The following is a 27,371-nucleotide window of genomic DNA, read 5'->3' as shown; positions in this document are numbered from 1 at the left end:
AGAGGAGAGGAGAGGAGAGGAGAGGAGAGGAGAGGAGAGGCACAGAGCACAGAAACACACACAAAAATACACTATATAATGCACTATACATATGAATGCTAACCTCTGAATGCTTTCATGCTGTTTGAAGGAGCGCAGGCCACCGTGAGACCTGCCATCATATGGAAGAGCAGTGGGGCTGTCAATGCTTTCTTGGGTTCAGTCGTGAGTGTTTAGTTTTTAAGTCAGTATAGTTGTCGATACTCCTGTTGATCGTCCTAGAAATGTCTTTAATGCAATTGCTTCCTGTTGATGCTGAACTGTCGTGTACACAGTGTAAATCTCTCAGTAGAAAAGAACAGAAAAAATACTATCAGGCAACCGCGAAGGAGAGACTTCGCCATCAACAGCAGTACCCTGGCTTGTCCAACAATGACAACTATGTAAGTCCACCCGGATCACACTTGAGAAGTGTAGCTGAAGAGGTAGTTTATCTAATTTGGTTCCTCATTCATCAAACTTCTTCCTGTCTTAACTCAAACAGGCATTGCTATAACAATGTTTAACATTTCTAGGTTCACACCGAAGTAAATTAACTGATTCTGTGAAGACATTAAATGTGACATCATCTGTGCAAATCTGTGCCTGCATGCTTCAATGCATTTGACGGACAGATGTTTATTTAGAACATGTAGATTAGAATCCAAGTAAAGCATATGAGGAATTTATGTCTCACCACCTTGTATGACAAACACTGTCCCATAATAACAAAAGAACAGACAAAAGAATAAATGTAAATTTGAATCCAAGCCATACCGTTCATACATAAATCATTTCCAGCTGAAATGTGCTCCCTCAGAAAGGAAATCTACATGTCATGATGTACATGTCAAGGCCGAAGGGTGGAGGATACAGGTGAAGGTTGAGATCTGCTTCTGCTGCAGATGAGACCAGCCTCACTTTCCCCTGGGGTGGGGATGATTAAATGATCGTATTTTAGATATGTAATGGCCTTTCTGTCCCATGCTTCTCTCAGTTTAGGCAGCAGCTCTCTTCAGCAGTCACAGCAGAAATCACATTCTTCTTACATACCCGTGTGCTTGTTTTGATTTTTTTTAGGATAAAATGCGGACAAAAGCAGAAAAGAGAAAACTCAGGAAGTCATGGAAGATGCTGAAAGTAAGAAGTTTCTAGAAAGCTCACTGTGTTTAATGACACCGAGTCATGGAAATATGGCGGAAAACTCCGCGTTTCAGAAAGGTAATCAGTGTTTATTTTGTGTTGCAGAAGTATCTTCTAAGAGTGAAGAAACTCCTCCATCTAAGTGGATGATGCTGATGCCCAAATACGGGGACAAATTCAATAATTATTACAACAGGCCACATGAGACGGAAAGTCGCTGTCAGATGAAGCTCAGATCTTGCAAACGCCCAAACTTTGGGTAACAATAAACCTATTACATTTTCTTAGTTTTGTGTCATACTATTGCTACAATCATTCTATTATATAATATTATTGGTCATACTACGCTCCAAAGTATTTTGATTGTAAGTAGTACAAGCGATGGTCTCAAACTACATACAGTACTGCTGCTTTAAATGAACAATTGTGTATTTCTGTTATGGCCACTAGATGTCGGTTGGCGCGCGGTTGATCGAGACCAGAGTCTGTTGTGCGGTTTTTATTTTTTATGTAGGTTTTCAATGGCGTTCTGAAAAATTAAGTAAAAGCTTCAATGACCAAATAAGTACGAGTTTAAAAGCACTTTTGTATTTTTGATCTCACAGGCTTACATATCGTTAAACGTACAGACAGACTTACTACTAAAACAATATTACAATATTTTCCTCAGGTGCTTGTTTTCTGTAACGTTGCGTTTGTGGATGTTAAAACAAATCTCGCGAGATGCGTCGCGACCACTTACAGGTGCGCACGTGACCCTCCACCGATCTCATCCACGTGTGATTGTTTTCATTCTGTCTCCGCTGCCGCAGCTCATGACGTCATCGTACTGATTGGCTCGTCACTGCGCGCGTGTGTGTGTGTGTGCGTGCGTGTGTGTGTGTGTGTAGGACGGGTTTGTCCGGTCACACTCAACACACAGGCTGTCATTTCACCCCACTTGTGAGAGGAGATTAGTGGTAACGAACAACGGATAGAAGAAGGAGGTCGCGGATAGCTGAAAGTTTGAGAGATGGAAAATTATTCCAGCAACAACCGGTTTCGGTCCGCAATTTTCAACCACGGTGAGTACCGGCTGGGAGGTTCTGTTTCAATCCGGTGATGCCTCTGCGCTGTCGTGACTCGGTTCTTTGTCAGGAACTGGCCGAGTAAAGGGTCGCGTTTTATTACTGAATTATAACAGCGTACGTCACTGCTCGCACATTGCGGATTGTCCCTTTCAACACGGGACAGGCTACAATTCTGCAGCTGTGCAAGCTCGGTACCAGCTCGGTACCACGACACCGAATCTTTTTTGGATCAAATCTCGTTTGCATTCTCTCAAATCACTTTTATTGGGCGAAAATGTCATTCATTGTAGAAATGTGATACTATAACATCTGTTTGTCAGGGTGTACGATGAGTTCTGATGAAGTCCAGTTGTGACCTCTAATTCGAGTTTCAAACATGCATTTACATATACAGCCTCTGACCCTGATAAGTTTCTACCAGACATATCTAATGTGATGGCTTGGGGATGAAGTCACACCAAAACTGTAAATAAAAATGGATAAAATCACAATCATGAGCGCATGTCCCTTTTTGTGAATCATGAACATAGTCTTCAGTAAACTGCAGAAACCATAGTTGCTGTTTTGAAGCAGGCAGCAGCCAGAGGGTTGCTCAGAATGTCAGAAAATAGTATATGAAGGAGACTGTGTGGATGTGTGCTGCATTCCTCAGAGAAAGTCATGCAGGGAAACGCTGCCATCAGTGCCGCTGCTTGTGGCATCACTGGCGAAAGACATGAGCGTGCACCAGGGAAACTAACAATTAGAGAGAGAGCATGGATGTCAGCTTTATCCGCTCAGCTGTGTCTTCTGCCAGTGATGTGCAGGAGTTTGTGCGGTGATGCATGTTGAGAGCGCAGCAGCAGGATGCAGCTCATTCATTAAATATTGTCCAAATGTACTGTTGCATGTTTGCCTTCTTCCTGAAGTCGCCATTAACGGTAGTATGTGTTGAAGCTGTATTGATATTTAAGGCCTTTGTGTCTTTACTGACTCAATATTAGCGACGGAGCCCAGAAGTTTCCTGGTGCAGGATTTTTCCACATTAATTGAAAGTTCATGAATAATTTGAATTATTGAATTATATAAGTGTGGCTTATAGAAAATGAGACTAACATGAACTGTTGTGATTATGCCTTTAAACCAGCGATATCATGACAGACATCTACATGTTTAGGTAATAACTGTTAAAACAAATCAAGAATTTCCTCATTCTGCTGCACTTTAATTCAAGGATTAAACTAATGCAGCCTGTCCATTGCTTCACTTTACATCTATGCCTCATGTAGATTTTCTCTTTGTAAAAACATGCACACACATGCACATTTGCACAAGCAGACTAATCCTAAAACTGGATTCTCCAGATGTCAAACAACTATGTCAGCTGAGGCATGTCACTCTTTATTACATCAGTATGGTTTGACTGGTATTTATAAATTCACCATTTGACTGTAAAACCATGTTCATCATGTTGACAGGGTGTTTCTGTTTTTCTCTCATGTTTCTGACCTGCTCTGGATTTGGAATTTCAAACCATCCCTGTCTGACCAGACGAAGAGGTAAGAATCTAGGGGTTCACTGTTTCCACACACAAAGCTTTCATATCAGCCTGGGTGGTCTTGATATAGTCCTGGCCAATGCTATGTTGGTCCCTGTTGAGAGAATTAAGATCTGGAAGCCTTATCTTGAGCTTGATTTGTATTAATCCAGGCTCAGTGACCATGCACATGACAACCGTTTTGCATCCACAAGGCTCTCAAGCTGAGCATGTGATTGTTTTTTGCTCTGAATTCTCTGAACTTGCATTAGGTCACTGAGCGCCAGGCTTTTTTTGTTTGATGCGAGAAAGCAGTAGGCGTGTCCTTGGAGCACAAATATCCTTGTAACTTTTTCTGCGAGGAGGCTGTTCAGGAACTGTTGTGTCACTCAGCTTGGGTTGTCTAAATTCTGCATTTGTCTGAGTTTTAAGGGAGATTCTTTCCATCTCCCAGAGTCAGCAGTTTGTGTTTCACAGTCAAGATGCTCCTCTGTTTGCACCTTTTTGGTAGTGTGTGGCTCGTCAGCTGAGTGTTAAAAGTAAATAAAGCCCCCACTCACTGCTCTTCTCTGTCTTCACTTCAGCCAGCTGTGCTAGTCACGGCTGTGTGTGGATAAAAGTGGTGCGTGTTTGTTTTCAGGCCTTCAGAGGTCACACACCGTTGGAGAGATCTGAATTTGGATGGGTGTGTCAGATCCTCGTCCTTCCCTCAGAAACATTCCTTGCCTATGTGACAAAGCTGTAGAGACGGAACACCTTGTGTCTAAAGCCCAGATTTGCGTACACTCCTAATGGTGTGGCACATCTCTCGGGGCTGAGTCTGCAGTTGAGTAAGCAGATGTCAAAGGACGGGTGCATTTTTCTTCCAACCACACCCATGATTTAATTCTCGATACATACTCTCGGCCTTCTGAAAGGAATTGCTGTGATCACAGCTGATGCCTGCTGCCCCTCCTTCCGACACACCATTGCCCCACTTCCACTGCACTCTGCCTGCTCAGCCTCACTTGGCTCGCAGCCGTAAACCCAGGCACAGCTTTGGGGTGTGGCGGAGTGAGACGGGGGATGCGGCTTCCACGCGTTAGCCCAAAACATCCACAAAACCACACACACACACACACACACACAGAGTGCAGGATGACGTCATCAGGCAACTCTGGCCCTGGATGGTAAAGCATTCGCGCACATTCCTCTGTGGCTTTAACTCAACTAGCCATTAGCTTTGTGTTCCTCCAATTGCTGCTTCAGCTAAAATGTAGGCAGTCTAAACATGGACTTTATTAGCTCTTAAGGTCGCTGGCCTGCACTGGGCGTAGTTTTGTTTCCTCCATTCCTCTGCTGCTTCTGCATCTGTGTTTCTCATTTGCTGCCACTGTTGATGTCTGCATTCCTATTGCATTCATTTGTAAACTGGAATGGCAGAATGTGTAGACTGTGTACCACACCTTACAGTGTCTGTCTGCTGATTGTGTTGGGGATAGAACAAATGCTACCTGCCTACACAATAATAATAAATATGTGTTCCATGAAAACAGAACTTAATTATTTTGTAAAATGCATAGCATCCACCCATTGTGGGTTAGCAGAGGAGAGAGCAAATATAATTCCTCTCCTGTTTGCATTTGTAGCAGCTGTTTGGGATCATATGTTATTATTTTCTTGACATCTATTTCACCGAGTTCACGCGCCAACAATAGTGCTGCTTAACACCGTGAGCCCTTCGGTGGGAGAGGACATCACATCACTCAGCTGTGAAACTTGACCCATTATTTAGGCAAACCTCCCCACTGGATGAAGTGTGTGGGTTTCCTTTGCTGAACATGTACCGGTAGTGCGAATCCCAGTGTGGTGGTGCAGTTGTGACATTTTGCCCCGTGGGATTTTCTTTGACAGGCAGCCCTTCTGGGCTTTTCTTCCATTTGATGCGAGGGCAAACAATCGTGTTAGGGAGCAGGCACGCAACGCTTCCCTGGATATGAGGCCTCCATAAGACAACAAAGGAATGGTGAAAGATGAGCACATAAAGAGCAATTTGTTGTGCATGAGATGCCATCGTGTGTGCTATCGTGTGTTATTCTTGTAACAGCCAGTTTTTTCCACAGTCAAGCTGCATCACAAGGTACTTTTTAGGCATTAAGACTAGGGTATAATCAGCTAAGTGCTTTCAGCACACAGATGAAAACACAGTTATTTGCAGTTTGGTTAGTGGATATTTGAGATCAAAACATGATTATTATGTAGTCCAAGTGGTCCCGGTCATAAGAACACACACCATAAATAGCGTATTTGATTGGAAAACATCAAGCTGTTTCTATCTTCGAAGCAAAATTTGACATGGATGCAATTCTAAATCTAGAAATGTCTGAATGGATGAATCAAGATTTAACACTGGTTGAATTACATCTGCATTCATGTAGCTCATGAGGGAAACTAGCAAAAGATTATGCTTGTGCAGAGCTACCGGTACCTTAATTAGTTAGCGTTAACCTGACTTGTTTAGTTCTTTCTCTAAGGCTTGGTGACATTCATGTAAAATATAATGGATAATTATGCTGCTATATTTGGAAAAAACACACCTTAATATGACCTGTGCTTCCACTGATGGGTGTGTCATCGGTGCAGTACAACACAGCAGCCTTAAAACCCCAAGAAGATCTTCCTGGAGCTCTGTGTTGAGTTTGTGTTGAGATTTCTCACCAAATTAAGTCTTCCCATGTTATCCATCACTTTTTTGTTGTTTGATTTGATTTGATTGAGTATATTTGCTAGTTACAGTACAAAAATAACACTGAATGTGGCTGTATTAAAACTCATTAGTCCCTCCTCTCTTTGCCTCTCTCCACTAAATTCTCTATCTGCTGTCAGCATCTGCTGGAAGACTCTATAAATAATTGTCATTACCCCATTGTAAATGTCTACTTTATAAAATTATTGCAGTTTTACCCTATTTGGTCCTCTTCTGACATCCTGATTTCCTTTTCTCACCACTTCCTTTCTGCCCCTGCTGAGACAGCTTACAGGACCGCCAAGCATGCAGGCCAATGGCTGCAGTTCTGCAGATGTCCTGCGTCAGTAAAACGCTAACCTTTAAACCTCCAGCATCGGCTCTGTACAGATGATTTTGTCACAGGGCGACCTTAAACATTCCTCTCAAGCCTCATATAAGCAGTCTCTGCCAAGTCTTCCACCAGCTATAAATAAACCTAGACCCAGTTCCCATGGTCCTCATTGAGGTTCCAGTGCTCAGCCTGCATGAAGTATGAAATGATATGGTGACACCAGAAGAGCTTCATCATGTTCTGCAAACACGGAGAGGGAAGTGAAGTGGTGTAAAGCTTTCTGAGCAACACAATAAAAGCATGTGACTCAGTTTGTGCCTGTTGTCTGCACCTGACTCATCATCTTTTGAATCAGTGATGTAGCTGTGCAGGTTTGTCACGCCCAGTTCATTTTTGAGGGTAACTAATATCCTTTTTGTTTTGATTTTTATCTTTACAGCATTCATTGCTGGCCTCTTAATCTCAGGAAACAACTAAAGATGGACTCAGACTAAAGATGGACTCATAATTGATCAGCGTTGTGTTTCATCTAGTGAAGTTGTTGCAGCTGTACATAACATAACACAAAGGGAAAGTATTTTTATATGGACCAGAGGCTCAGAAGCACAGATGTCATAGCTCTCGTGACCAAAGGCAGCAGTTTGTCCAACAGTAGCTAACGAATGAAATGTCGCTTCATGCTGACCTTAAGGGTACAGATAGCTACACTGTGTATGTCTCGTGGAAATTTGCATATTTGTTATCAATTATGCTGATCTTAATTAAGATTAACTACAATTAGCAGTGAGGATTTTCTTTTGCCACTTTTTGTCATGCCCTGCCATGGCTTATTCAATTTTAAGTTCCGACGAGTCCGAGATGTTAATCGGTGACATTAATGCAGAAGTCTGCGTGTGAACCAGCTTGTAGAGCCAAGCAGTTCGAGTGTCCAGAGGCTGCAGCGGTTTCTGCAGCTGTCCGGTTCTCTTAAGAAAGCTGTCCCACTTGCTTCCGCTGTGCTGCAGGACAGTGAGAGGAAATGCCAAGCTAGCTTTAAGGAAGAGCAGGAGAGATGGTCGAGATAGTCCCGAGGATCTAACGGCTATCTAACATCCCTGGAGAGCAAAACTTCTGTTTTAATTTGTGTTTAAATAATAAAATAAAACTAAAAATCTGTGGTGACGTAAGAAGATTATACGTTCTAAAATGAGAACACATAAGAGCTTATTATGATCTAGAACCAGCAAAACAACAATTTTTGTCCAGCAGATGTTAATTTTGAACCATGTTCATGTTAATGTTCAAGTATTCCTCCATAGTATTACTTTGATAACACAGCACTAATGAACATTACTGTAGATATTCCAGCATGTTATGCAGCTGTAAGTGGAGGTGGATAAAGGTTTGGAGATATTTTAGGATAAGTAGAGCAGAATAGATAATGCTCTTGGGTCGTAGGCCTGCATGCCTATTTGTAAAAGCTGTGGGAACTGCAGCATGCAAGTTATGTAAACAGCAGAGTCACGGTACTTTAGCGATTTTTGCAATCAGAAGTGTGGAAAAATGTAATTGAGACAAGGAATAATATGATTGAGTTATGTGTTCATACTGCAAACATGTATTTACAGCTCCTTCCAGAAATGATATTTATGAATGCAATATTTATGTGCAAATAGCTTTTTGCCTGATGTTCAAATTAAATATTTGATGCTGCAGCGTGACTGTTGAATTTGATGATAAAATCCAAATGATGGTGATAATCTCCCTCTTCCCCATGAATGCAACATTTCCTAATATGCACCATGTATTTCTTTGTTGATCTCTAACAGAATGATTGTGATTGTATGAAATATTTGGTAAATATTTGGGTGATGTTCATCCAGAAGGGTTGCGTTGATCATTTTGAGAGTAAACATCTGAAACGTGCCTCTGAGAATTCGGGGTCATGTGTACACAGTGAACACCACAACATGTGCATCTCATCGATGGATCAAAGGGCAGCAGTGCACGGCTGTGCGCCTCTGTCGATCCTCTCAGCCTGAACCTAACATTCCACTCAATCTTACTTTCCTTTTATGTAGTCTCTGTTTTTTCCCCTGTTTTACCTCCTCTGGTGGAGAAAGTAGAAGTTTTAGTTTGCCTGCCCTGCAGCAAGCCCTCTGGCTTTCAGGCTTTCTCCATTTAACCTCTGGATAAACACACCCACATACCTGCAACATGTTCTTCACATTATCCAGAAGCTCCAAACACACCAGCGTCACTCTGAACTCTGTTTCTTTCTGTTCCCCCTCTCATTTTCTGTACATTTTGTTCACTCACACCTACAGTTGCCAATAAATTTTCATTATGGCTGAACTTCAAATTGATTCTCGATAATTAACCATTCTATATATCTGTTCGTCTCTTTATGTTGAGGCAATTTAGGGCTTCTGGTATGCAATTTACCCCAAATTGCTTAAATATAGTGTGTTTAAAACCACTGACAGGAAACCACATTTTCTGTTACTGTTGCACTGTGTGAGGTGGTTTGAATTACAGGTGTCTTATTTTAATGTGTAGAAGTCTACATGGGTGTGTGTGTTTGTGCACACGTGTGAGTTTGAGAGTGAGATCTTGAAAGTTTAATAGGTTGCAGAGTATGGATGCCCATTACTGACTGCTTTATGGAGCTGCTCTTTGTATTTAAGCACCATAAGCACCTAATGACTTCCTTATTTTTACTGTTGGAGACTCTTTCAGGTTCTTTTTTAAACTTGGGTGTTGAAAAGACAGAGGTAAAAACATCCGGTAGTTTTCTGCTGTTATGCAGGTTTCTCTCAAGCTCTCATTTACTGCAGGAAGTGAACTTTTTTAATTTATTGGATTATTGTTACTAGCAAAAATCTCTCATCGAGCTCATTACAACTGTGAAGGAACAAATCTGAGGCTGTCATTTACCTCATAACCTGAATGATCTAAACTGTGATTTTTCATGGTTTTTGAATGCAAACTTCTTTAATTTCACAAAACTTTGATTTCAGACTTCCTTCTTAAAAAAGCATTAAAGGTTCTTCAAAAATGTTAATGATGGCTTCAGGCCATCATTTACTTCAGAGTAAAGATGACAGGAGGTTATCTCTTTCCCTCTGTGTCCCACCTGTCAAGCCTACCAGACGCATCTTTGTCATAAGTCTGTTTATGAGCAATGTTGAATATTCTAGGAGAACTCAAGGGTTGCAGGAATGTGTTTAGACTGTTTGATGATGCACCTGATTGAGTTACAAAACTCACACAAGGACCCAAGTATGTTAGCAGGAGATGAGAGTTTGAGGAGAAGCAGAAGGGAAGGCTGTATTTCTTTTTAACAGCGACATGCAGCTCTGAGTGCACATTTATGTAAGAATTGCATTTGTGGCCACTGTCCCACTTTTGTGTTCAGTGGGAAAGCTGTACCAGAGATCACTGGGGAGGAAATACATCTTTAGATTGCCGAACATTCCAAGATAATGTTTACTGTCCTCCTTTAATGAAAGCCAGGCTCGTGTAATCAGAAGAACTTTAGTTACCCCAATTATAGTCATTTTGAACAGTTGAGTTTAAAGTAGAAGCACAACTTTGGGCATGTTTGAAAACTGAAATTTTTTCAGAAAGTATTAGTTTGTTTTTGATTGCATTACAGCTACTTTTGCTCTTACTGCTGTTGCAAAGGACCAGTATTCTTTAGACAGAGAGAAAGACAAAGGTCCCCCTTGTCTGAATGAACATTCTGGTTATGGCATAGCAGTGTTGCTCTTGCAGAAAGTAAATGGTATTCCTGGGAGCTGTGCCAAAAGGGGCACCCCTTCTACAGTGTTGGGATCAGGGAGAGATGTTGAAGGCCCGTGCATTGTTTGCAGAGACATCTGCATTCTGAGAAGATATCAGCGTTTCAGCAAGTGCAGAATGCAGATGGACTGAAATTATGCAGCACATTTTTAGCTGCATTGTCCTTCACTGTAAAGTCGATGGAGCACACAACTAACGCGAGAGTGCGATTGGAGAACAGTGTTTTTCTTTCTAATCAACAGCCTGGTCCAGACTAAATCGGGACATGGCGAGTACCGGTAGGCTCTCTGGCGTTGTCTGAGCTATTAATAGAGCTAGCCTGAGAATTTAGTCTAAGGTCAGCATCCAGATTCCTGCTTCCAACCAGTGGAATGGAGTGAAAAAAAATTGACTTCAAGAAACTTTTACATCTGTATTCATGTATGTAAACTCAGAGGGTTTGTGGTGCCACCACAACAGCGGTTTCTGTTGCCGATGATTACGTTTAAGATTTAAATCTGGATTGTCCTAGGACTTTAAAATAGAATGTAGCGAACCAAGGGCTGATCATACTGAAAACCCTGATGTCAGATCCATCAGTGGGTACAGTGAGTGTGAATTCTGCCTTTCTAGAAAGCAGTTGGCAACTTTTAGTGCTGTCTCACACTGTCAGAGCAGCAATTTGTGTGCAGGAACAAGTGAATGCATCATTTGTAGAGTCTTCAAAAGACATTAAGAAAAATGCATTGCATTTGTTCCTTTTTGAACAGTAGCTGCATCGATGTGGCGTGTTCCGTTCCCATGGATACACACAGCTCTTTTCCTTACGTTGCAGATGTGGCTGACTGGATTATTGTTGTTAGCGCAGTGCAGCTGCGATGAAGATGAGGGCGGCTTTGTCAGCGGCGCATTCACTTGCACAAACAGGCACACAAACGTCAGCGAGTGTAAACACAGAGACAAACTCACATGTGGAGTTTACAGCTCAGCTTGGTGCTACACACTTTTTAAAACAAATACAAAGATAGGGCTAGTTACTCAACACATGATCAATACTAACTCAGTTTAGTCCTGACTAAATGAGCGTTACTAACAGCTCACCCAGCTTCAGATCTGCATTTATTTAAAATTCACCAGCCTTTGTTGTCAGTGTGGTAGCTGCTGTATATTTTTGTGATTGTAGCTTTATAAGTTGGCTATTTCCTTCATTTCTGTAATGTAAATCTGCTATTTTTGGTTGATGGAAATTATACCATGAGCATCTGTTGGAAAATATTTGGGGGGAACCACAGTGAGCTGTGTTCAACATATGCAGCACTGTAAGCCAAAAAGGTTTTCCTTGGATTTTAATGTCCCTGTAGTGACATTTAACCTGATTTGAGCAGAGCTGAATAAAATGCAGTAATGCAAACTTCCTGACTTTGCTTCACAGGCGTGCCCATCCTGCTTGTGACAGAGAAAGCAGAGAGAGCCAAAAGGGAGAAAAATACACAATAGTTGTAATTGAATTTGATCTCTGGATTTCTGGGCATCAGTTTAGGACCTGAAGCGCTTCTCTCCCCCTCATGCCATCTTGCTGTCGCTGATGTTGTACCCTGTGAACTTGCCCTTCACCCACATCCTTCTGTCTGCATCACTGTCAAACACCGATAGTCGGCTGGTTCCCACTGCTCCCAGCAGCTGTGGAAAACCCGAGGCTGTTTAACCACTGAGTTCACCACTTTTACTGGTCTTTGCCTCTTTATCTCAGGCTTCTCCTTATTAGATATAATTAAAAGATGCACTTTGACCAAGACCCATATGCCAAATGAGGATCTGTTTAGCATTGGGTTGAAAGTCATGTTTATGTCTTGAAGGCCAAAATCAAAACAACAGAAAGCTTTGAACAAGGAAATGTTTTGTGTAAGTTGATGGTTAAAGAGATTTTTTTTAAATTACGTAAGACATTAGAGACCTTTGATTAATGTAATAGAAACTCAACAGAAGAATTCTTCTCAGAACTCATGTCCAGGTTTTCCAAGAGTGCCCACAGACTTGCTTTGACAACTTAATTGAAATCCAATCCATTTATCAGACTAATTTCTGTGTATGTCTGAATGCAGTGATGAACAGCCAGCCCACTACTGTTTGCCATGTTTCTTACTCATGTTGTGACTTTGTGACCACACATGCAGCTGTAAAACAGCTGAAAACAAACCTGATTCACAAGTAAATCATGTCCTGTTTAACTGTTCACGTGATCATGTGAAAACTGTATATTGATGATGTTTTTAATTGTAATTTCTTGGCCCTGTTTGTGGATTTTAACCACACAGCGTATTCGGTCCTGGAGGATGCCAGGTGTATCAAAGTCTGTGACACTTCCTTTTCACAGTCCTTTTACACCTCGTCGACCGGAGGTGTTATTGCTGCTGATGAGTGCCATGTGCTCTACATAATGCCCCTGGATTTGGAGCCTCTCCAAAAGCCTGCAGTGCTTTTGGAATGCACTCGTAACACTCTGTAGTTTGTGGGTAATTTTTGACAGTTTTGTTTGTCCTGAATGTGCATGTGTTTGTGAGCAGAATGCAAGAGTAACACAAGGTCACAAGTTAAGAGTGTGTGTGTGTGAGAGAGAGAGAGAGAGAGAGAGAGAGAGAGAGAGAGATCTTAAACAGGGGTGCAGATTAGAGGAGTAGAGATTACATCCAGGAGGAGAACTGATGGAATGATGGGGAGGAAGGAGACAATTATGTGTACATCATCACATGTAGATGTTGTTGTGTTGTTGTTGGAGACCAGTCCACATCCACCCAGAAGTCACTATTGTGGTCTGCCGGATGGTAATCTGAGAATAAACAGACCAAAGAGCCTCACTATGTTTGTTTGGTAGAAGACATCTTCTCAACAAACTGCTAGACACCAGACTGACCGGCACAGAGGCAGCTATTCTTAGGTCTGCATGGTGGAAGCCAGCTTTAATCGGCTCACTCACAGGTGAAGTCCAGATGCAGCTGCCATGATCCACATACACAGTTTTATAACAACTTAAATAGACAGTTTATTGAGCCACTAACCTGCTTATTAGCTTCTCAGGAATCTCATGTGGCGTCGAGACGGCAGGAAGTTGACCCAGATGACCCAGAGTGATTGGCAGGGAAACTGAGGTGGCTTTTCCACTTGCATTTTACAGTAATGGATTATTTCACCAAAAGTTAGTAGATTTCAAAACTGGTGCTGTTCGAGTGTTATGTTCTTAAACAGTCTGATCTGATTATCTTTCAATTAAAAAAAAAAAGTTCTCCAATATTGTGACTCTCCAGATCTTTATGTATATTCTTCATTGTAAATCCTATATTTTAAATTTGTAATCTCAGGAGACACATTTGAAGATAGTTAAATATTGAAGAATGATACTATAAAATAATGTAGCAATTAACAGGTTAATCTTTCTCTGTATCAGCTGCAAACACATTTTGTCATATTTAATCTTCAGACAGGTGAAGTCTAGTATTGAACCAGCTAAAAAGCTTCTGTGCATTATGTTGCTCTACACACTCATGTAGGAGCTGAGACTTCCCATTCTGAGAGGAAAGGTTGCAGCATTTACAGAGGCACATGTATTGAAATTAAATCTCAGAGGTTTTGTGGCAAAACAAATTTGGAAGCCATTTTTGTGCAAGCATATGTGCAGATTTGCATATTTTCTCAGTACTGAACTCCAAGCTTGATTCTTTAAATATAGCTTGAGCTTAGAAGGGTTTAAAAGCAACTCCTAAATAGTGATGCTGGTGTAATTAAATAGTAAAGGCACTGTAGTGATGTAACGCTCAGCCTCCAGCATCACCCACCTCAGGAAACTACTTATTGCAGTTTTTAATTTAGTGTCTGTAATGTAATGGATTTTTAAAAAATATGTATCCACTATAGGCTTATTTCACTTTATTTGCAGTTTTTGGCAGGGCAGAAAACCCAGACTCTGATGGAATTATTGGATCTGCTCAAGAAACAAAGCCAACTCTGTTTAAACGGCTCTTTGGCTCTGACTCCAGACTTCACCCTTGCAACATTATCATGATAAGGTTCGGCAAGAGCCAACAATCACACAAGGTGGTTTTGTGTTGGTGTAATGTGGGAGTTAGTCGGCCTGGAATTCAACGTGGCAGAAATGGGGCCACACAACTCACCGACTTCCTTTGGCCAGGGCAAACAAAGTTCACCACCCAGCAGATGTTGATTGTTCTTGTTTCTCTTGGCTTTTGTCTTACAGGTGTTTCCATTTGTTCAAGGAAATGTATATTAAAATAAATGCATCTTTCTGGTTGCAATTGATACAATTTTATTGTTGTTGTTGATAATGGACCATCGTTTCTGCCATAGGTAGTGGAATAAAATCTAATTCCACATTCCAGGGTACTCCAGATCCTTTCTTGCGGTTGCTTAATTTCAGCACTTTGTTTAAGTTTAATTTTTGTAACCATAATTTTCTTAATTTAGTCAGATAACATTATGATTTTCTGCTAACGAGGCGCTTTAGACATCGAAACCTGCTGGAAAAGATTACAAAATGGAACAGTGCAAAGACGGTAAATTGAGACTTGAATTTATCTGGCCATAATTGCCTTACTTTCTGCTTTCCACAAGACTCTCCGTTCATTTGGCTCACTGCTCATGAGCACAATCAGTTACAGTAACAGTTGGCATTAAAGGTAATGAAACATATGTGCAAAAACATTATATTCGTGAGGGGTCTTAAAGTTTAAATAAGGTTTTACAAGGCAAACCAAAACAGAAATCAGTCAACACAATTGATAAATTAATTAATAAAATATTTGCAGCTGTATTTATGTCCTGACAGCATTAGGGCTTTAGGGCGGGAACAGTGACCCCTAGTGGTAGTAGAACGGTAAGACTAGAGTAAACTTCAAATCTTATTTATTATTTATTTATTTTATCTAGATTTTATATCTTCTACTCTTGTTATATGTCCTTCTTTAAATGCTGATTATTGTATAGCCTGGGATTAAAATGCATTAGTCTGAACAAAGGAATTCCTCATTTTTAATCCCCCCTCTCCCTCGAGGATTTCAGGCCTTTGTGGTGCCTTACCAACTTTTAAAGGGGAGGAAAAAAACATAAACAAAGGGAATAAATGCTTTAGCAGCTTTCCAACAGGAATCTCCGTTTCAGATAAAGTGCCTTGAGTGAATGCAGGAGGAAGTGTAGGAAGTGCAAGTTCAGCCGATCCAGCATCGACTTCTTCCTCACTATTGTACAACAGTGTTTGTGTTCCTGTAGAATTGATGGATATTGGCTTCACGGGTCTGGAGGTTCTACCGCATTTTGCTCCGCATTCTTCTATCTCATGTCAGTCAAAAAAACATTCTTCCTGTGTGTTTTCTGTCTGCTTCCAACAACTTGTTCCTGGGTTTTCTTATCAATCGCTCAGGGCATCTAAGTGGGTGTGTGGAGGGTGGTTGAGGCTTACATAATGATGCTCTCATAAGAGATAACCACATGTTTGGTTTAGGCCTAGACAGTAAAGTCATGCTGTGTGTCAAGCTGTCCTTGTCCAGTGCCTGTGGGACCAAGAATGGCTGCACTCTCTGCAAAGCCGCAATAACATTCCTTTGAAAAGCTCTAAAATTTGATTGATTTGTACTGAATTATTGGACTATTTTTGGACCCTGGCAGTTGTTGTCTGCTGAGGCTGCACTTTAGGAGGGACCTCATTTTACCCTTACTGGACTCTGGCCAGATGAAAAAGGAAGAAATGATGGTAATAAATAGTAATGTGATCCGCACCATCATAGACAGAGGCTTTACTGGACGCGTCGTCATGTCTTGTGCCTGTGCTGAAGTGGGAAAGCGATCCGGCCCTCAGGCACTGTCAGCCCTTTTGGATGTTCCGCGATAATCACCCTCATGATGAAGGCCAGGAGGGAGGATTAAAGCAAACCTAAAATCATTCTCCAGACACACCTCACAGGAAGTAGATGCCTGTTGTATCCCTGCACCAAATGAGGTTCATGTGAGATGTGCCCGCTGTGCATCCGACATGTCTGTTGATCAAAGATTGTTTGTGTTGCTCCCCATCTACCGCGGATGGTCGTCCTTGCTGCCGTAGAAGCTGGCACGCTTATCATGAGAGCTATTACGATAGCGATCATGTTACATTTAGGCCTCCCTTTCCCACAGGCCAAAAAAAGAAATTGTCAGCAGAATTTGTCGCTGTTCTTCACTTATTCAATCTGGGCCAGTCAGTGTCAGTCTAAATTACATATTATGTGATTTAACAATCAATAACTGTTAGTCAGAAGACTATGTGATAATTGTAAGACCTGCAAAGCACAGATCCAGAGATTAATGAAAAAGCTTTAAGCTATGACCTATTTAAGTGTGTGTGTGTGTGTGTGTGGGTGGGTGTGTGTGTGTGTGTGTGTGTGTGTGTGTGTGTGTGTAAGTAAGAGAGAAGGAGGGAGACAGAGAGTGATAAAGAGAGAGAAAGAGGCTAGTAAAAGACATGTATACTGTATAAACTGATTATTTGTACCATATAGGCTACCTCTCCATCTTAACATGGACACACACACACACACATACACACAGATGCTCCTTGTGTCACTGTGGTGCTGGCACAACCAACTGGGATGTCAGGGTTGAATATCTCATTCATTGTCTTAATATTATAATAATATTAGAGTGTGTGCACGTGTGTGTAGTTGCGATCTCTGGTGTGGCTTTAAGAATGAGGGCACCAGAGGCTTGTAAGCCAGGCCAGTGCAGATGTTGCTGAGCTCCCGACAGAGATTCACCTCCTCTGAAGTCGGGACAGCGCGGCAGATGCTGACGCCTCATCTCATCGCCTCATACCAGCTGCAGATTGGCTCAAACTTGAGGGCAGGGTGGAGCTGGAGAAAACCTCAAGATGCTGAGGGGTTCACATCAAGGTGTAATGGCCTCAGCCCTCAGTTCCAAGTCAAGGATGCAGATTTGGTGAGGAGAGCTGACTACCACCAGGATGCTCTGACAGTAAAATGCTCCAAGGACCATTCCCGTTTTTTTTGTTTTTGTTTTTTTTTAGCAGTTTCCACCTCTAGTTGATGGGGCATCTGGTACTGAAGAGAAGATATGTCGACAAATTCCGAAACAAACAGTGACACAGAGGTATGTGCTTGTTATTGTTGCGGCTGCCTGTCTTTGACTGTTTTCGTAATATTACCCTTTCTTTTAAACTTTTCATCATAGCTGCATGGATGGAGAAAGGCCTGCATACGCAACACACATGCCTGAGTAGACATTCCACATGTGTGTGGCCATGCACGAGCATTAGTTTTCTTCATATTAAGGGTGCGTACCTGTTCTAAAGGACTGTACTGGAATGGATGAGTAGCTGTGAAACTGGTCTCAGTCGATCTCTAAGATGTGACAGCATAGGTGGGTTGATCAGATATGACAGTTTAATGTATCCAGAGTGTGTCTCCAGCCCCTGGTGGTAGGAGGGTTCATTCAAAATGACAGGAACAAGGTTGTTATGGTCTTTTTTTGGCTGCTATTTTTTGTAAAAAAAGAGAAGTTACACCTCGGTTTACCGACTGTGCAGTTTAACGCTCGTGTGGAGATGTGCATCGGCTCGAGAACTGTGGGAGTGTGTGAAGAGGGGCCTATTTCTGTCCCAGCACTGAGCCAGCTTCACACAGAGCCCTGCAATAACTATCTAAACAAGCGCAACATTCACGCAGAGAGCACACACATACGGCTCGCTTCACCACCTGCTACTGGCCTCACTACAAGGAGAAACCCCTCTGGAGCAGTACAGAACATTCGCCCGCAATGAAAAAAGAGGGAATCTTATTTCGTCTGCTTTTTCATAACTACTGTAGAATTAGGTTGTTGTTGTTGTTGCTGTTGTTGACATTGTTCTCGTTTTGCAGCCAAACTGTGCACACCAGCTCAGCTCTGACGGTTAAACGTCTGAGCTCATCATCCCATCACGACATTGCATCCATTGAGTAAAGGCTCGGTCATTCTTTCAACTTAATTTTACATTTAAGGAAAGGCTTATCTCTCCAACTACCCCAGAAAGTTAAAAACAAACTTCCGTTTGGCTTCTTGATGGCCCCTGGCAGCTTCTTATTGCGTTTCCCATGTCCAATAGGGAGATTTTGAAGTGGTTTTCCCACTGTGAGCAATATTTCACGCAATATATCACTGTCTGTCAACACTGTGGCAGCCAGACTACTGACGCTATCCAACAGCAACAAGGCAGCTTTGTCAACCACACAAATGTTTATGTTGAACGCATTTTTCCATCCTGTCTCATGTTCTAACCATGAGCCTCTTTGTGAAACACATTGTGAGGTATTTTTCTTATATTGGACTGTTTATGAGCTGCAACCTGCAGAGGACAATAATTGTATTTAGGTCATGCAACAACCTACTACTTTGCTTTAAAACTGCTTATTACATTTGATTAAAATAATTAGATGTCTGGTCTGTAATGTATGTACAACAAACAGTCAAAGAGGCCAATCTGCATCAAGGGGCAACAGTCCCCTTAAATTGAGTTTCTAGACAAACATCAGGATGATTCTCCAGGTTCGTTGCCCATCAGCCCACCAAGTTCAGTTAATAGTCCATTCATGAGAAATAAACAAACATCATTTTATGGCTCCAGGTCTTATAACACATGCACATTTCCCAGCCTGACCTGAGGGTTGTCTCGTAGCCATCTGCCAGCAGCTAAAGTGTGGTCTCACCCAGAATCACTCACTCTGTTTTATCACTCAACTCCTCTGCGGGGTGTCGCTAATGATAAAGGTTGCTTTTATCAGGCCGGATGAACAAACCCTCTGGAGGACGTGAAGTGTCAGTTTGAGCCACATATAGAAAGTGTAATTAGTTCATCTAACAGCTGTTCCAGTTCTAGTGAGAGACTGGGAGGTGAATAAAACTGTATCAGACTGGTGTCAGAGATGCTTGTTGTTACACATTTTATTCTGATTAATAATGTGTAACAGAAATGATGGGACCCGGAAAAAGAGTCCGGATATCAACTACTTTATTCTGATTTTGGTGTTTGTTACTGTGGTTTTCCTATACTGGACTGGCTCATCAGCACTGGATTGATGTTTACTCTGCCAATCAATTGTGTTTCATTACATATTGATTCTATGCTGATAGATTGACACTGGTTTCCTACTGGGGTGTGGGGTGCTAAAACTGATATCAGCATGAGGACATTTTACACCGTAGAATCTGATCAGACTTTCTGCAGCTTTTGGATATTCATTTATCTCCGTTTTATCTACAAATTGTGAGCAAGACTACAAACAGTCCTTTTTTAGTTACAACCACTGAATGTTTCTGGAAAAACATCTATCACTTTTTGGACACTTGGGAAATTAAAAGCCTTGTAAGAATTAACAGTAACTGTTTTAATATCACTAATAATAGCATAAATATCAGCTGATCTTATTTGACCTAAAGAAGAGGAATAATTTTACAGTCAGCTGTTACAGGCAGTAAAGTGAAACACAATCCATACACAACAGGAACTTCTAAGTTTAATGAGAAATGAAGAACCCTTCCTCCAGGCTGGATCATGCAAATTTAATAATTATTACATATTCTTGTTTTGTCCAATCAGGTTCGTGTTTTGTATCAGATTACTTTGTGAAGTAGCAGCCAGCATATATTTCCATGTTAATAAGGGAATCTGCTCATTTAGCTTCACACTTAATGTTGGATGTGAAGATATGTGCATTGGAAAGTCAATATTCTATAATTAATTAATCTTTTCAAATAATGAGCGAGTTCATTTGCATAGCAGGTCATGTTTAATGTATTGTTTGCAATAAAGCAGCTGATGTGTTTAATTAACGTCCACAGCATCAACAATGTTGCACCTGAGAAAAATCACTATAGCAACCACTTAAGGGGGGAAATTGTTGGTGTGTATGCAGAATGTAAACGGTGATGTGTCACTCATCAATGCTGCCGATTGCTTAACCGGGGGCGCTGTGTAGCTCGATGGGGCTGAAGGGCGCAACGTCCTCTCTGATGCAGGCATATAAATGCTGGAGCCTCTGGTCTCTGCTTCCTGCTGCCTGCTGGAGCGGGTTTGAAGAGCAGCTTCTGCAGAGACCAGAGGACGAGGTATTAGGAGCCACAGGTAAGATTCTGCAGGAGAAGACGAGGGACTCGCTGTGGCAGAATTAATTGTGGGGCTGGACTGTGAGGCCACGATAGAGCTTTGAAGATTAATATTTCTCAAAGGAGGTGGGTGTTAAATGTTTCCGTGGTGATTTCAGAGAGACATTGCACATCTGACACTTACAAATCGCCACTGTGGGGTTTTTTTTTTATCTCCAAGAAAAAAAATTTGAAGTTGAGACACGACTGCTGCAAAGTTTTACCATCGACCATCTCATCTGTATGTGGGTCAGACCATCCACCATGTTGGAGATTGATCTGTGCTGCAGTTGCAGGAAAGCAGGTCACTGATGTCCTAAACTGGAAAACTACCTATGTTTCCTCTGCCCAAAGCTCTTGAGCCAGGCACACGTAAAACCCCTGCAGTCGAGCTAAGATGGCGCGATATCCAATTTTTTTTTTTTGTGTTGCGGCAGGGCTCTCTAATCCAAACATGGATGATCTGATCTGCAGCTCACATCAGCTGTATTTCATGGTGTCGCCTGGAACAATGAACAGTCAGAAAGGGACAAGAATGGGTCAAGACACCCTGAAAGACTTTATAACATCTATGTTTCAGTTGTGTTTCTCATTACTCAGACCAAGCTCAAATCTGTTTTGCAGTCGTGTTAAATCCTGTGATAGCTTCTGTTTGTACATTTTTATTTTGATCTTTATTAATAACTTCATTTTTCTTTCTTCATCTGTCTTCCCTGTAAACATTCTTCCTCTCTTGTTTACCCATTCTGAACTTGGGGATCTTCCCCTTCCATTCCATTTTTACTCACCACAATGCGTATGTGTGGGTGTGTGGATGTGTGTGTTTGTGTTTATGTGCTCCCTTGTGGTTGGAGATTGCAGAGTGCACTGTTGCGCCAGTTGCAATGGAGGACAGTGACCACGAGGTTCACTCGTCATCAGACGAGCATGACTCCTGTCCCGGTTCCTTTAATCCAGATGAGGACCAGGTACCAGAGAACAGTCATCTCTCCCTTACCTATTAAGTATTGATTATGTCAGACCTCTTTGTCTCTGCTGACATGTAGTACATCCTCCCTCTACTGGACTGAAGTGGCCTTAGTCATCTACATCCTTTCTGGGCTTTTTAATGTTCAATTCTGCTGTCCATCCATAGCAAAGCTCACTTTAGTTCTATATCAGTATGTCACCTTGGGCTATTTTTACTTAATTGAGTAACTTTGAGGTCCGCCTTATCCAGAACTAGAGCCACTTCCATAATAAATAATGGATTTCCAGTCTGAGGAAACGTGCTTCATTGGAAGCAGCTTGTATTATGATAATATGATTTTACATTGTTTACTGTCACCATAACTACAACCATCTTCACCCTCTGCCCTGTGGATCTCCTTCCCTCCTGCCCTTCATGGCCGCTGAATTTTTCCTCTCCCTGCCCTTTATTCTCTTCGCCTCATCGATGCCCCTCGACCACGGCATCTTTTCTAGCATTTGAGCCAGTCGGACGACTCAGAAGTGGAGAACATTATGCAAGAACCTCCCCAACAAGGAGGGCAGCCAGAGCATCATGAGCCCTGTCATGCAGACGGGGATGGCGATGAGCGAGAGTACCCCCCGCTGTGCTTGCAGCCTCCCTCAGGGGATTGGGCGCTCTCAGACTCAGGGTCAGACCACAGTTTGCCACAGAGCAAAAGCGTGGAATTTGACTTGCCATCCCCTGCCAGGCCCAAGAGTCCCTGGGGGCGATTTGACCCGTACAACAATAATGAGGTAACCCGAGATCCTGGAGAGTGCGTAGTTCTGTGGTTAAGGAAATGCTGTCTGAGTGGTGTAGGGTTCCTCTTCAGACGTTGAAAACAGCAGATAGACTGTGACAAAGTATGTTCTGTGGACAGAACCTTGATCACCATGGTAACCTTGCTCCGCTGTGGGCTTGTCTTCCTACCGGCTGCGCTCAAACTTTGGCTGACCACCGTCAAACACGTCCAGTTTCACCTTTGTTTCTTTTGCAGGACCAGGACAAAGAATATGTGGGTTTTGCAACGCTCCCAAACCAGGTGCACCGGAAGTCAGTCAAGAAGGGATTTGACTTCACGCTCATGGTTGCAGGTACAATCGCACCTGCTGAGAACGTAAGATCTTGTGGAATTCTGCCACAGTTCTCCTTTCTGTTGTTTCTCTGAAGGGGAGTCTGGCCTGGGAAAGTCCACCCTAGTCAACAGTCTCTTTCTCACAGATCTGTACAAAGATAGGAAGCTGCTCAATGCTGAAGGTAAGGACACCGCGGCCTTTGACCCCAGATGTGTAATATTATACACAACTTTGGTGGTTGTCCTGTCTGTAGAGCGAATCACACAAACAGTAGAAATCACCAAACACACGGTGGATATAGAAGAGAAAGGCGTCAAACTCAAGCTTACCATCGTGGACACTCCAGGATTTGGCGATGCTGTGAACAACACTGAATGGTACACGTCATATCAGCAAAACACGCCTGGTCCTTGGGGTGTGCGGCTGCATGCCACTGCCTCAACCGCTGAACATCCTTGTGTGTTTCTTTTTTAGCTGGAAGTCAGTCGCTGACTACATCGACCAGCAGTTTGAGCAGTACTTCAGAGATGAGAGCGGCCTGAACCGCAAGAACATCCAGGACAACCGCGTCCACTGCTGCCTTTATTTCATCTCACCCTTTGGTCATGGGTAAGACTGATGCGTGGTGCCAATGTCTCATCTCTCATTTGCTGTGCTCATAATGGAAATTATCACTGCCGCAACATGTCAGTGCTTTCACAGCCCCCATTTTATTATGTAGCACCACGGTTTTTAAACAAGGACCGGATGTGACTGAAATGCATCAGGAATATCTGCTTCACTGGTGCATAACTGCATTTGCGTCCCTCCATTGTTAATTCATTACAGCTCCCATGAAGGTTTTTTCATTTCCTCACATTCTTCCCCCCCTCACGTGCTGCTGATGTTTCCACCACCCTTTAGCAAGTGCTAAAAATACCTTACTCATACTTACAAACTGCATGAAGCCGCAGTGCCATGTTTGAAGGCCTTTGTGTCGGTGATGAAAGCGCGACCCCTGTTGACGATTGTCCGCCATTACTAATAACAAACCTGGTTTTAGGCTTCTTCACCTGCAAATTTACCATTTTTCTGTACTATAAGACATAGTGCCCACAATATGCCACATCAAGGAGGAGAATTTCAGCATTCTAGATGCAAATTAAATATAGAACTCAACCGAAAAGAGTGTTTGTTGCAACAGTATTAGAAGCAAATACTTAAGAATGCATGACTCCTTTAGATATGTCTTTGTTTAAATAAAGGGAATGAAGACTGCTGATGATATAACTATGAAATTATTTTACAGAACACAAAATACATTCAGTTATTTGAGGGAACTTTAAATGTTTTCTTTATCTGTAACAAACTTAACTTGCATACCCATCTTGTCTCTTTCAAGCCTCCGTCCTTTGGATGTAGAGTTTATGAAAGCTCTGCACGAGAAGGTGAACATTGTGCCCGTCCTTGCTAAAGCAGACACGCTCACCCCCACTGAGGTTAAGAAAAAGAAAATCAAGGTAGATTGCAATAACAAACCAGCTACCTGACTTTTGCAGCCATTATTACATTTAAGAATAAATCTCTTCCTCTGCCTCCTGTTTCTCTGTAGATCCGCGAAGAAATTGAGCAATACGGCATCAAGATATATCAATTTCCTGACTGTGACTCAGATGAAGATGAAGACTTTAAGCAGCAAGACAGTGAGCTGAAGGTGAGAGCCAGAGCCCTCTCTGCTTTTTACACCTCCTCACAGAGCAAAACACCTCAGCTGTCGTTATATCACAGATGAATAATTGATGGAGCAACACTCCTCTGGTATAAACTGTTGTGAAGCAGCCAGGATTCTGACCAAGTGCCCCTGAGAGCAGTCTGTTAATGGGCGAGAAAGACAGAGACATTAAATAAAGAACGAGCAGGGTTACAAACTAGGGTAGGAGTTTAAAAATGGAGGGACTCTTCCAAGATTTAAAGTGCTCACATCACAAAAAAGGTCAGGCTTGATTTATCCCATGCCAAAACAGTACTTTCATTTTCACAATTCCTTCTGTTTTTCCAACAAGGAGAGCATTCCGTTTGCAGTAATTGGCAGCAACACAGTGGTGGAGGCTAAAGGCAAGAGGGTGCGAGGTCGTCTCTACCCCTGGGGTATCGTAGAAGGTAGAGTAGCTCCACTCCGCTCCTGGACTTTGGGTTGCGTTTGATGCCAGAGTATCTGCTGCTGAGTCGCTGCACACTCTGTGCTTCACAGTGGAGAACTCGGCACACTGCGATTTTGTGAAGCTGAGGAACATGCTCATTCGCACGCACATGCAAGACCTGAAGGATGTGACCCGGGAGACCCACTACGAGAACTACAGAGCTCACTGCATCCAGAGCATGACCCGCATGGTGGTGAAGGAGCGCAACCGCAAGTATGCTTAGATAAACACAGCAGGACTTACAGAAGAATGAACCAGAGTGAACCGAAAGCTGTCAGTGCTTATGTAAAGACTCACGGCTGTAGGCTTAAATATTGTGTCAGATGTTTACTGATTCAATTCTAAACTTCCCTACCACTGCAGTAAGTTAACCAGGGAGAGCGGCACCGACTTTCCCATTCCGGCGCTGTCCGGAGTGGCGGACGAGACAGAGAAGCTCATCCGAGAGAAAGACGAGGAGGTACGGCACCCTGAATGCAGAGCGGATGCACAGCAGCACAATCCTGATCCGGGTGTCCCGCACGAAGCAGAGGGCCTCTGTTACGAGAAAGGCGACGAGTACCTCTGAGTTCGCGCACGTTTGTGCAAAATGTCCCACACGAGTGTCACAGTGAGACGAAGCCGCTCCTGTTTGAGCAGAAATCAATCACACAATTCAACAACAGTGACAAAAGTTTTCCTTTCCAAATATTTATGAAGAGACATGATGGAACCCTTTCAAATAAAGGTTCACCCCCACCTCCCCACCCCCGCTCCACTCTCTATTTATTACACTAAATAAAACAACCACTTTTTCTCAGTTGTTTTATTATTGAATTATTTCTTTATTTATTGTGATTGCAGTGATAAGGAGGTCAGACAGATAATTAAATGAGTTGAGTTTTCTGTTATCATCTATGAACCAGCGCGTGTTGGGCAGGAAATATGTCCCATATATATTCTATTGTAGTCAGGATTGGTCCAGAGAGTCATTGACGTGAGGATAACCCTTCAAACAGGAAACTGTCCTTTGACCAAATACACAATGATGTAAAAAACTGAATTTAGCTGTAATATGTGTATGTCTCTATACTTAAAAAGACAGACATTATACAGTAACTCTGGTGGACTCTGACCTCCCTCCACTAATTTTCATCTGAATTACTGTGTTGCTGTCATTGCAACACATGATTGGTATTTATCTATTTATTGTGATATCAGAACCGTGTGGTACTGATTTGTGTGTTGCCGCAGAGGTGCAGCCATTCTAACGTGATCTTTCCTGTCCTGGCAGTTGAGGCGGATGCAGGAGATGCTCCAGAGGATCCAGGATCAGATGCACATGCAGAAGGAAGCATATTAAGGCAGGATGGCGTGAACAAGCCTCTCTGTAGAACACTAACACACGTCGTCAGTGGCAACGAGCGGTGGTGTGACTAAATCCTTGGGGTTTGTTGGGTCAGTAAAGGTGATTTATTTTCAGCCCCATGGTTGCAGGGTTGTTGTTATTTACCTTAGGTCTGATATGAGGTTTACATGCGGTGACAAATGTATCAAGCACACTTTTCTGGTGCAAGTTTTTAATTTGATGGTCTTTATGGTTTAATATGCATTCATACTGTAATAATTTAATTTTCTATATCACAACGGTGTTTTGTTCTGTTTTTCATTGTTAAGTGCTTCTGCGAGTTTTGTTTGATTTGGAATTCCTGTTCCTTTGATCATTGCAGCTTTGCTTTAATATCATCATTTTATTTTATGTAACTTTATAAGGAAGCAGGTTTTATTTAATTCCCCCAGGAAAGTGGTCATCTCACGAAGGCATATTCTAACTGATCGGACAGAGGTTCATATCAAAGGATAAAGAGTCTTTTACTGTGTTTATATGTTTAAATTACATTACATTCCCGTGAAGCTCTTGTTTTTTTTAATTTTTGTCTGTTATATTTATCTCAAGATGAGTGAGATGCAGGATGAGCTCTGTAAAGTTCTAATATTGTTACAGGTGAAAAATAAAGAGTGTTTTCATCACACTAGTGTGCTTTATGTGGTGGACTGGACTGGTTTCTGTGGGAGGATTCTAGTAGATGCTCTATCTGTGTGTGATTGAAGGGCTCCTTGGCTCATTGTGGGGCCCTGTATGAGCACATTTGGGTTTAGTGCTATGGGTCTTCCACATGTTGGCCCTGCTGACACTTAAACCAGCAACCCTCTGCTTCTCAGCTTGATCCTCTACAGACTGAGCTAGCAACACCCTACTGTCTGGTAATTATTGAGCTCACAAATCAAATCAAATCAATCTTTATTTATATAGCGTCTTATACAATCAAAATTGTTTCAAGGCGCTTTCCAGAATCCCAGGGCCTAACCCCAGACAAGCAACAGTGGCAAGGAAAAACTCCCC

The 27,371-nt window shown here is 42.2% G+C and overlaps 1 protein-coding gene across 5 annotated transcripts; it reads left to right on the top strand.

Annotated features, from left to right (window-relative positions):
* Nucleotides 1–1,981: 1,981 nt before the first annotated feature.
* On the top strand, nucleotides 1,982–27,003 carry septin4b (septin 4b). 5 transcript variants are annotated; one of them, XM_029843867.1, is made up of 13 exons: nucleotides 20,452–20,721; nucleotides 21,603–21,709; nucleotides 22,206–22,487; nucleotides 22,730–22,826; nucleotides 22,903–22,989; nucleotides 23,062–23,185; nucleotides 23,283–23,417; nucleotides 24,190–24,307; nucleotides 24,400–24,501; nucleotides 24,851–24,947; nucleotides 25,039–25,201; nucleotides 25,352–25,448; nucleotides 26,262–27,003. In XM_029843867.1, exons 1-13 carry the CDS (start codon nucleotides 20,580–20,582, stop codon nucleotides 26,328–26,330), a joined length of 1,620 nt encoding a protein of 539 aa, XP_029699727.1. In that variant the 5' UTR covers nucleotides 20,452–20,579; the 3' UTR covers nucleotides 26,331–27,003. The 5 variants fall into 5 exon arrangements, with proteins under 5 accessions (XP_011606737.1, XP_029699728.1, XP_029699729.1 ...); XM_029843868.1 differs by lacking the exon at nucleotides 20,452–20,721 and adding an exon at nucleotides 17,047–17,714 and having other exon boundaries at nucleotides 21,596–21,709; nucleotides 22,903–23,185; XM_029843866.1 differs by having other exon boundaries at nucleotides 20,449–20,721; nucleotides 22,903–23,185.
* The last annotated feature ends 368 nt before the right edge of the window (nucleotides 27,004–27,371 follow it).

This window comes from Takifugu rubripes, chromosome 11 (assembly GCF_901000725.2).
Source record: "Takifugu rubripes chromosome 11, fTakRub1.2, whole genome shotgun sequence".
Classification (NCBI taxonomy): Eukaryota; Metazoa; Chordata; class Actinopteri; order Tetraodontiformes; family Tetraodontidae; genus Takifugu; species Takifugu rubripes.
Note: the sequence above shows the minus strand (reverse complement) of the source record. Positions and strands in the feature narration are given on the sequence as shown.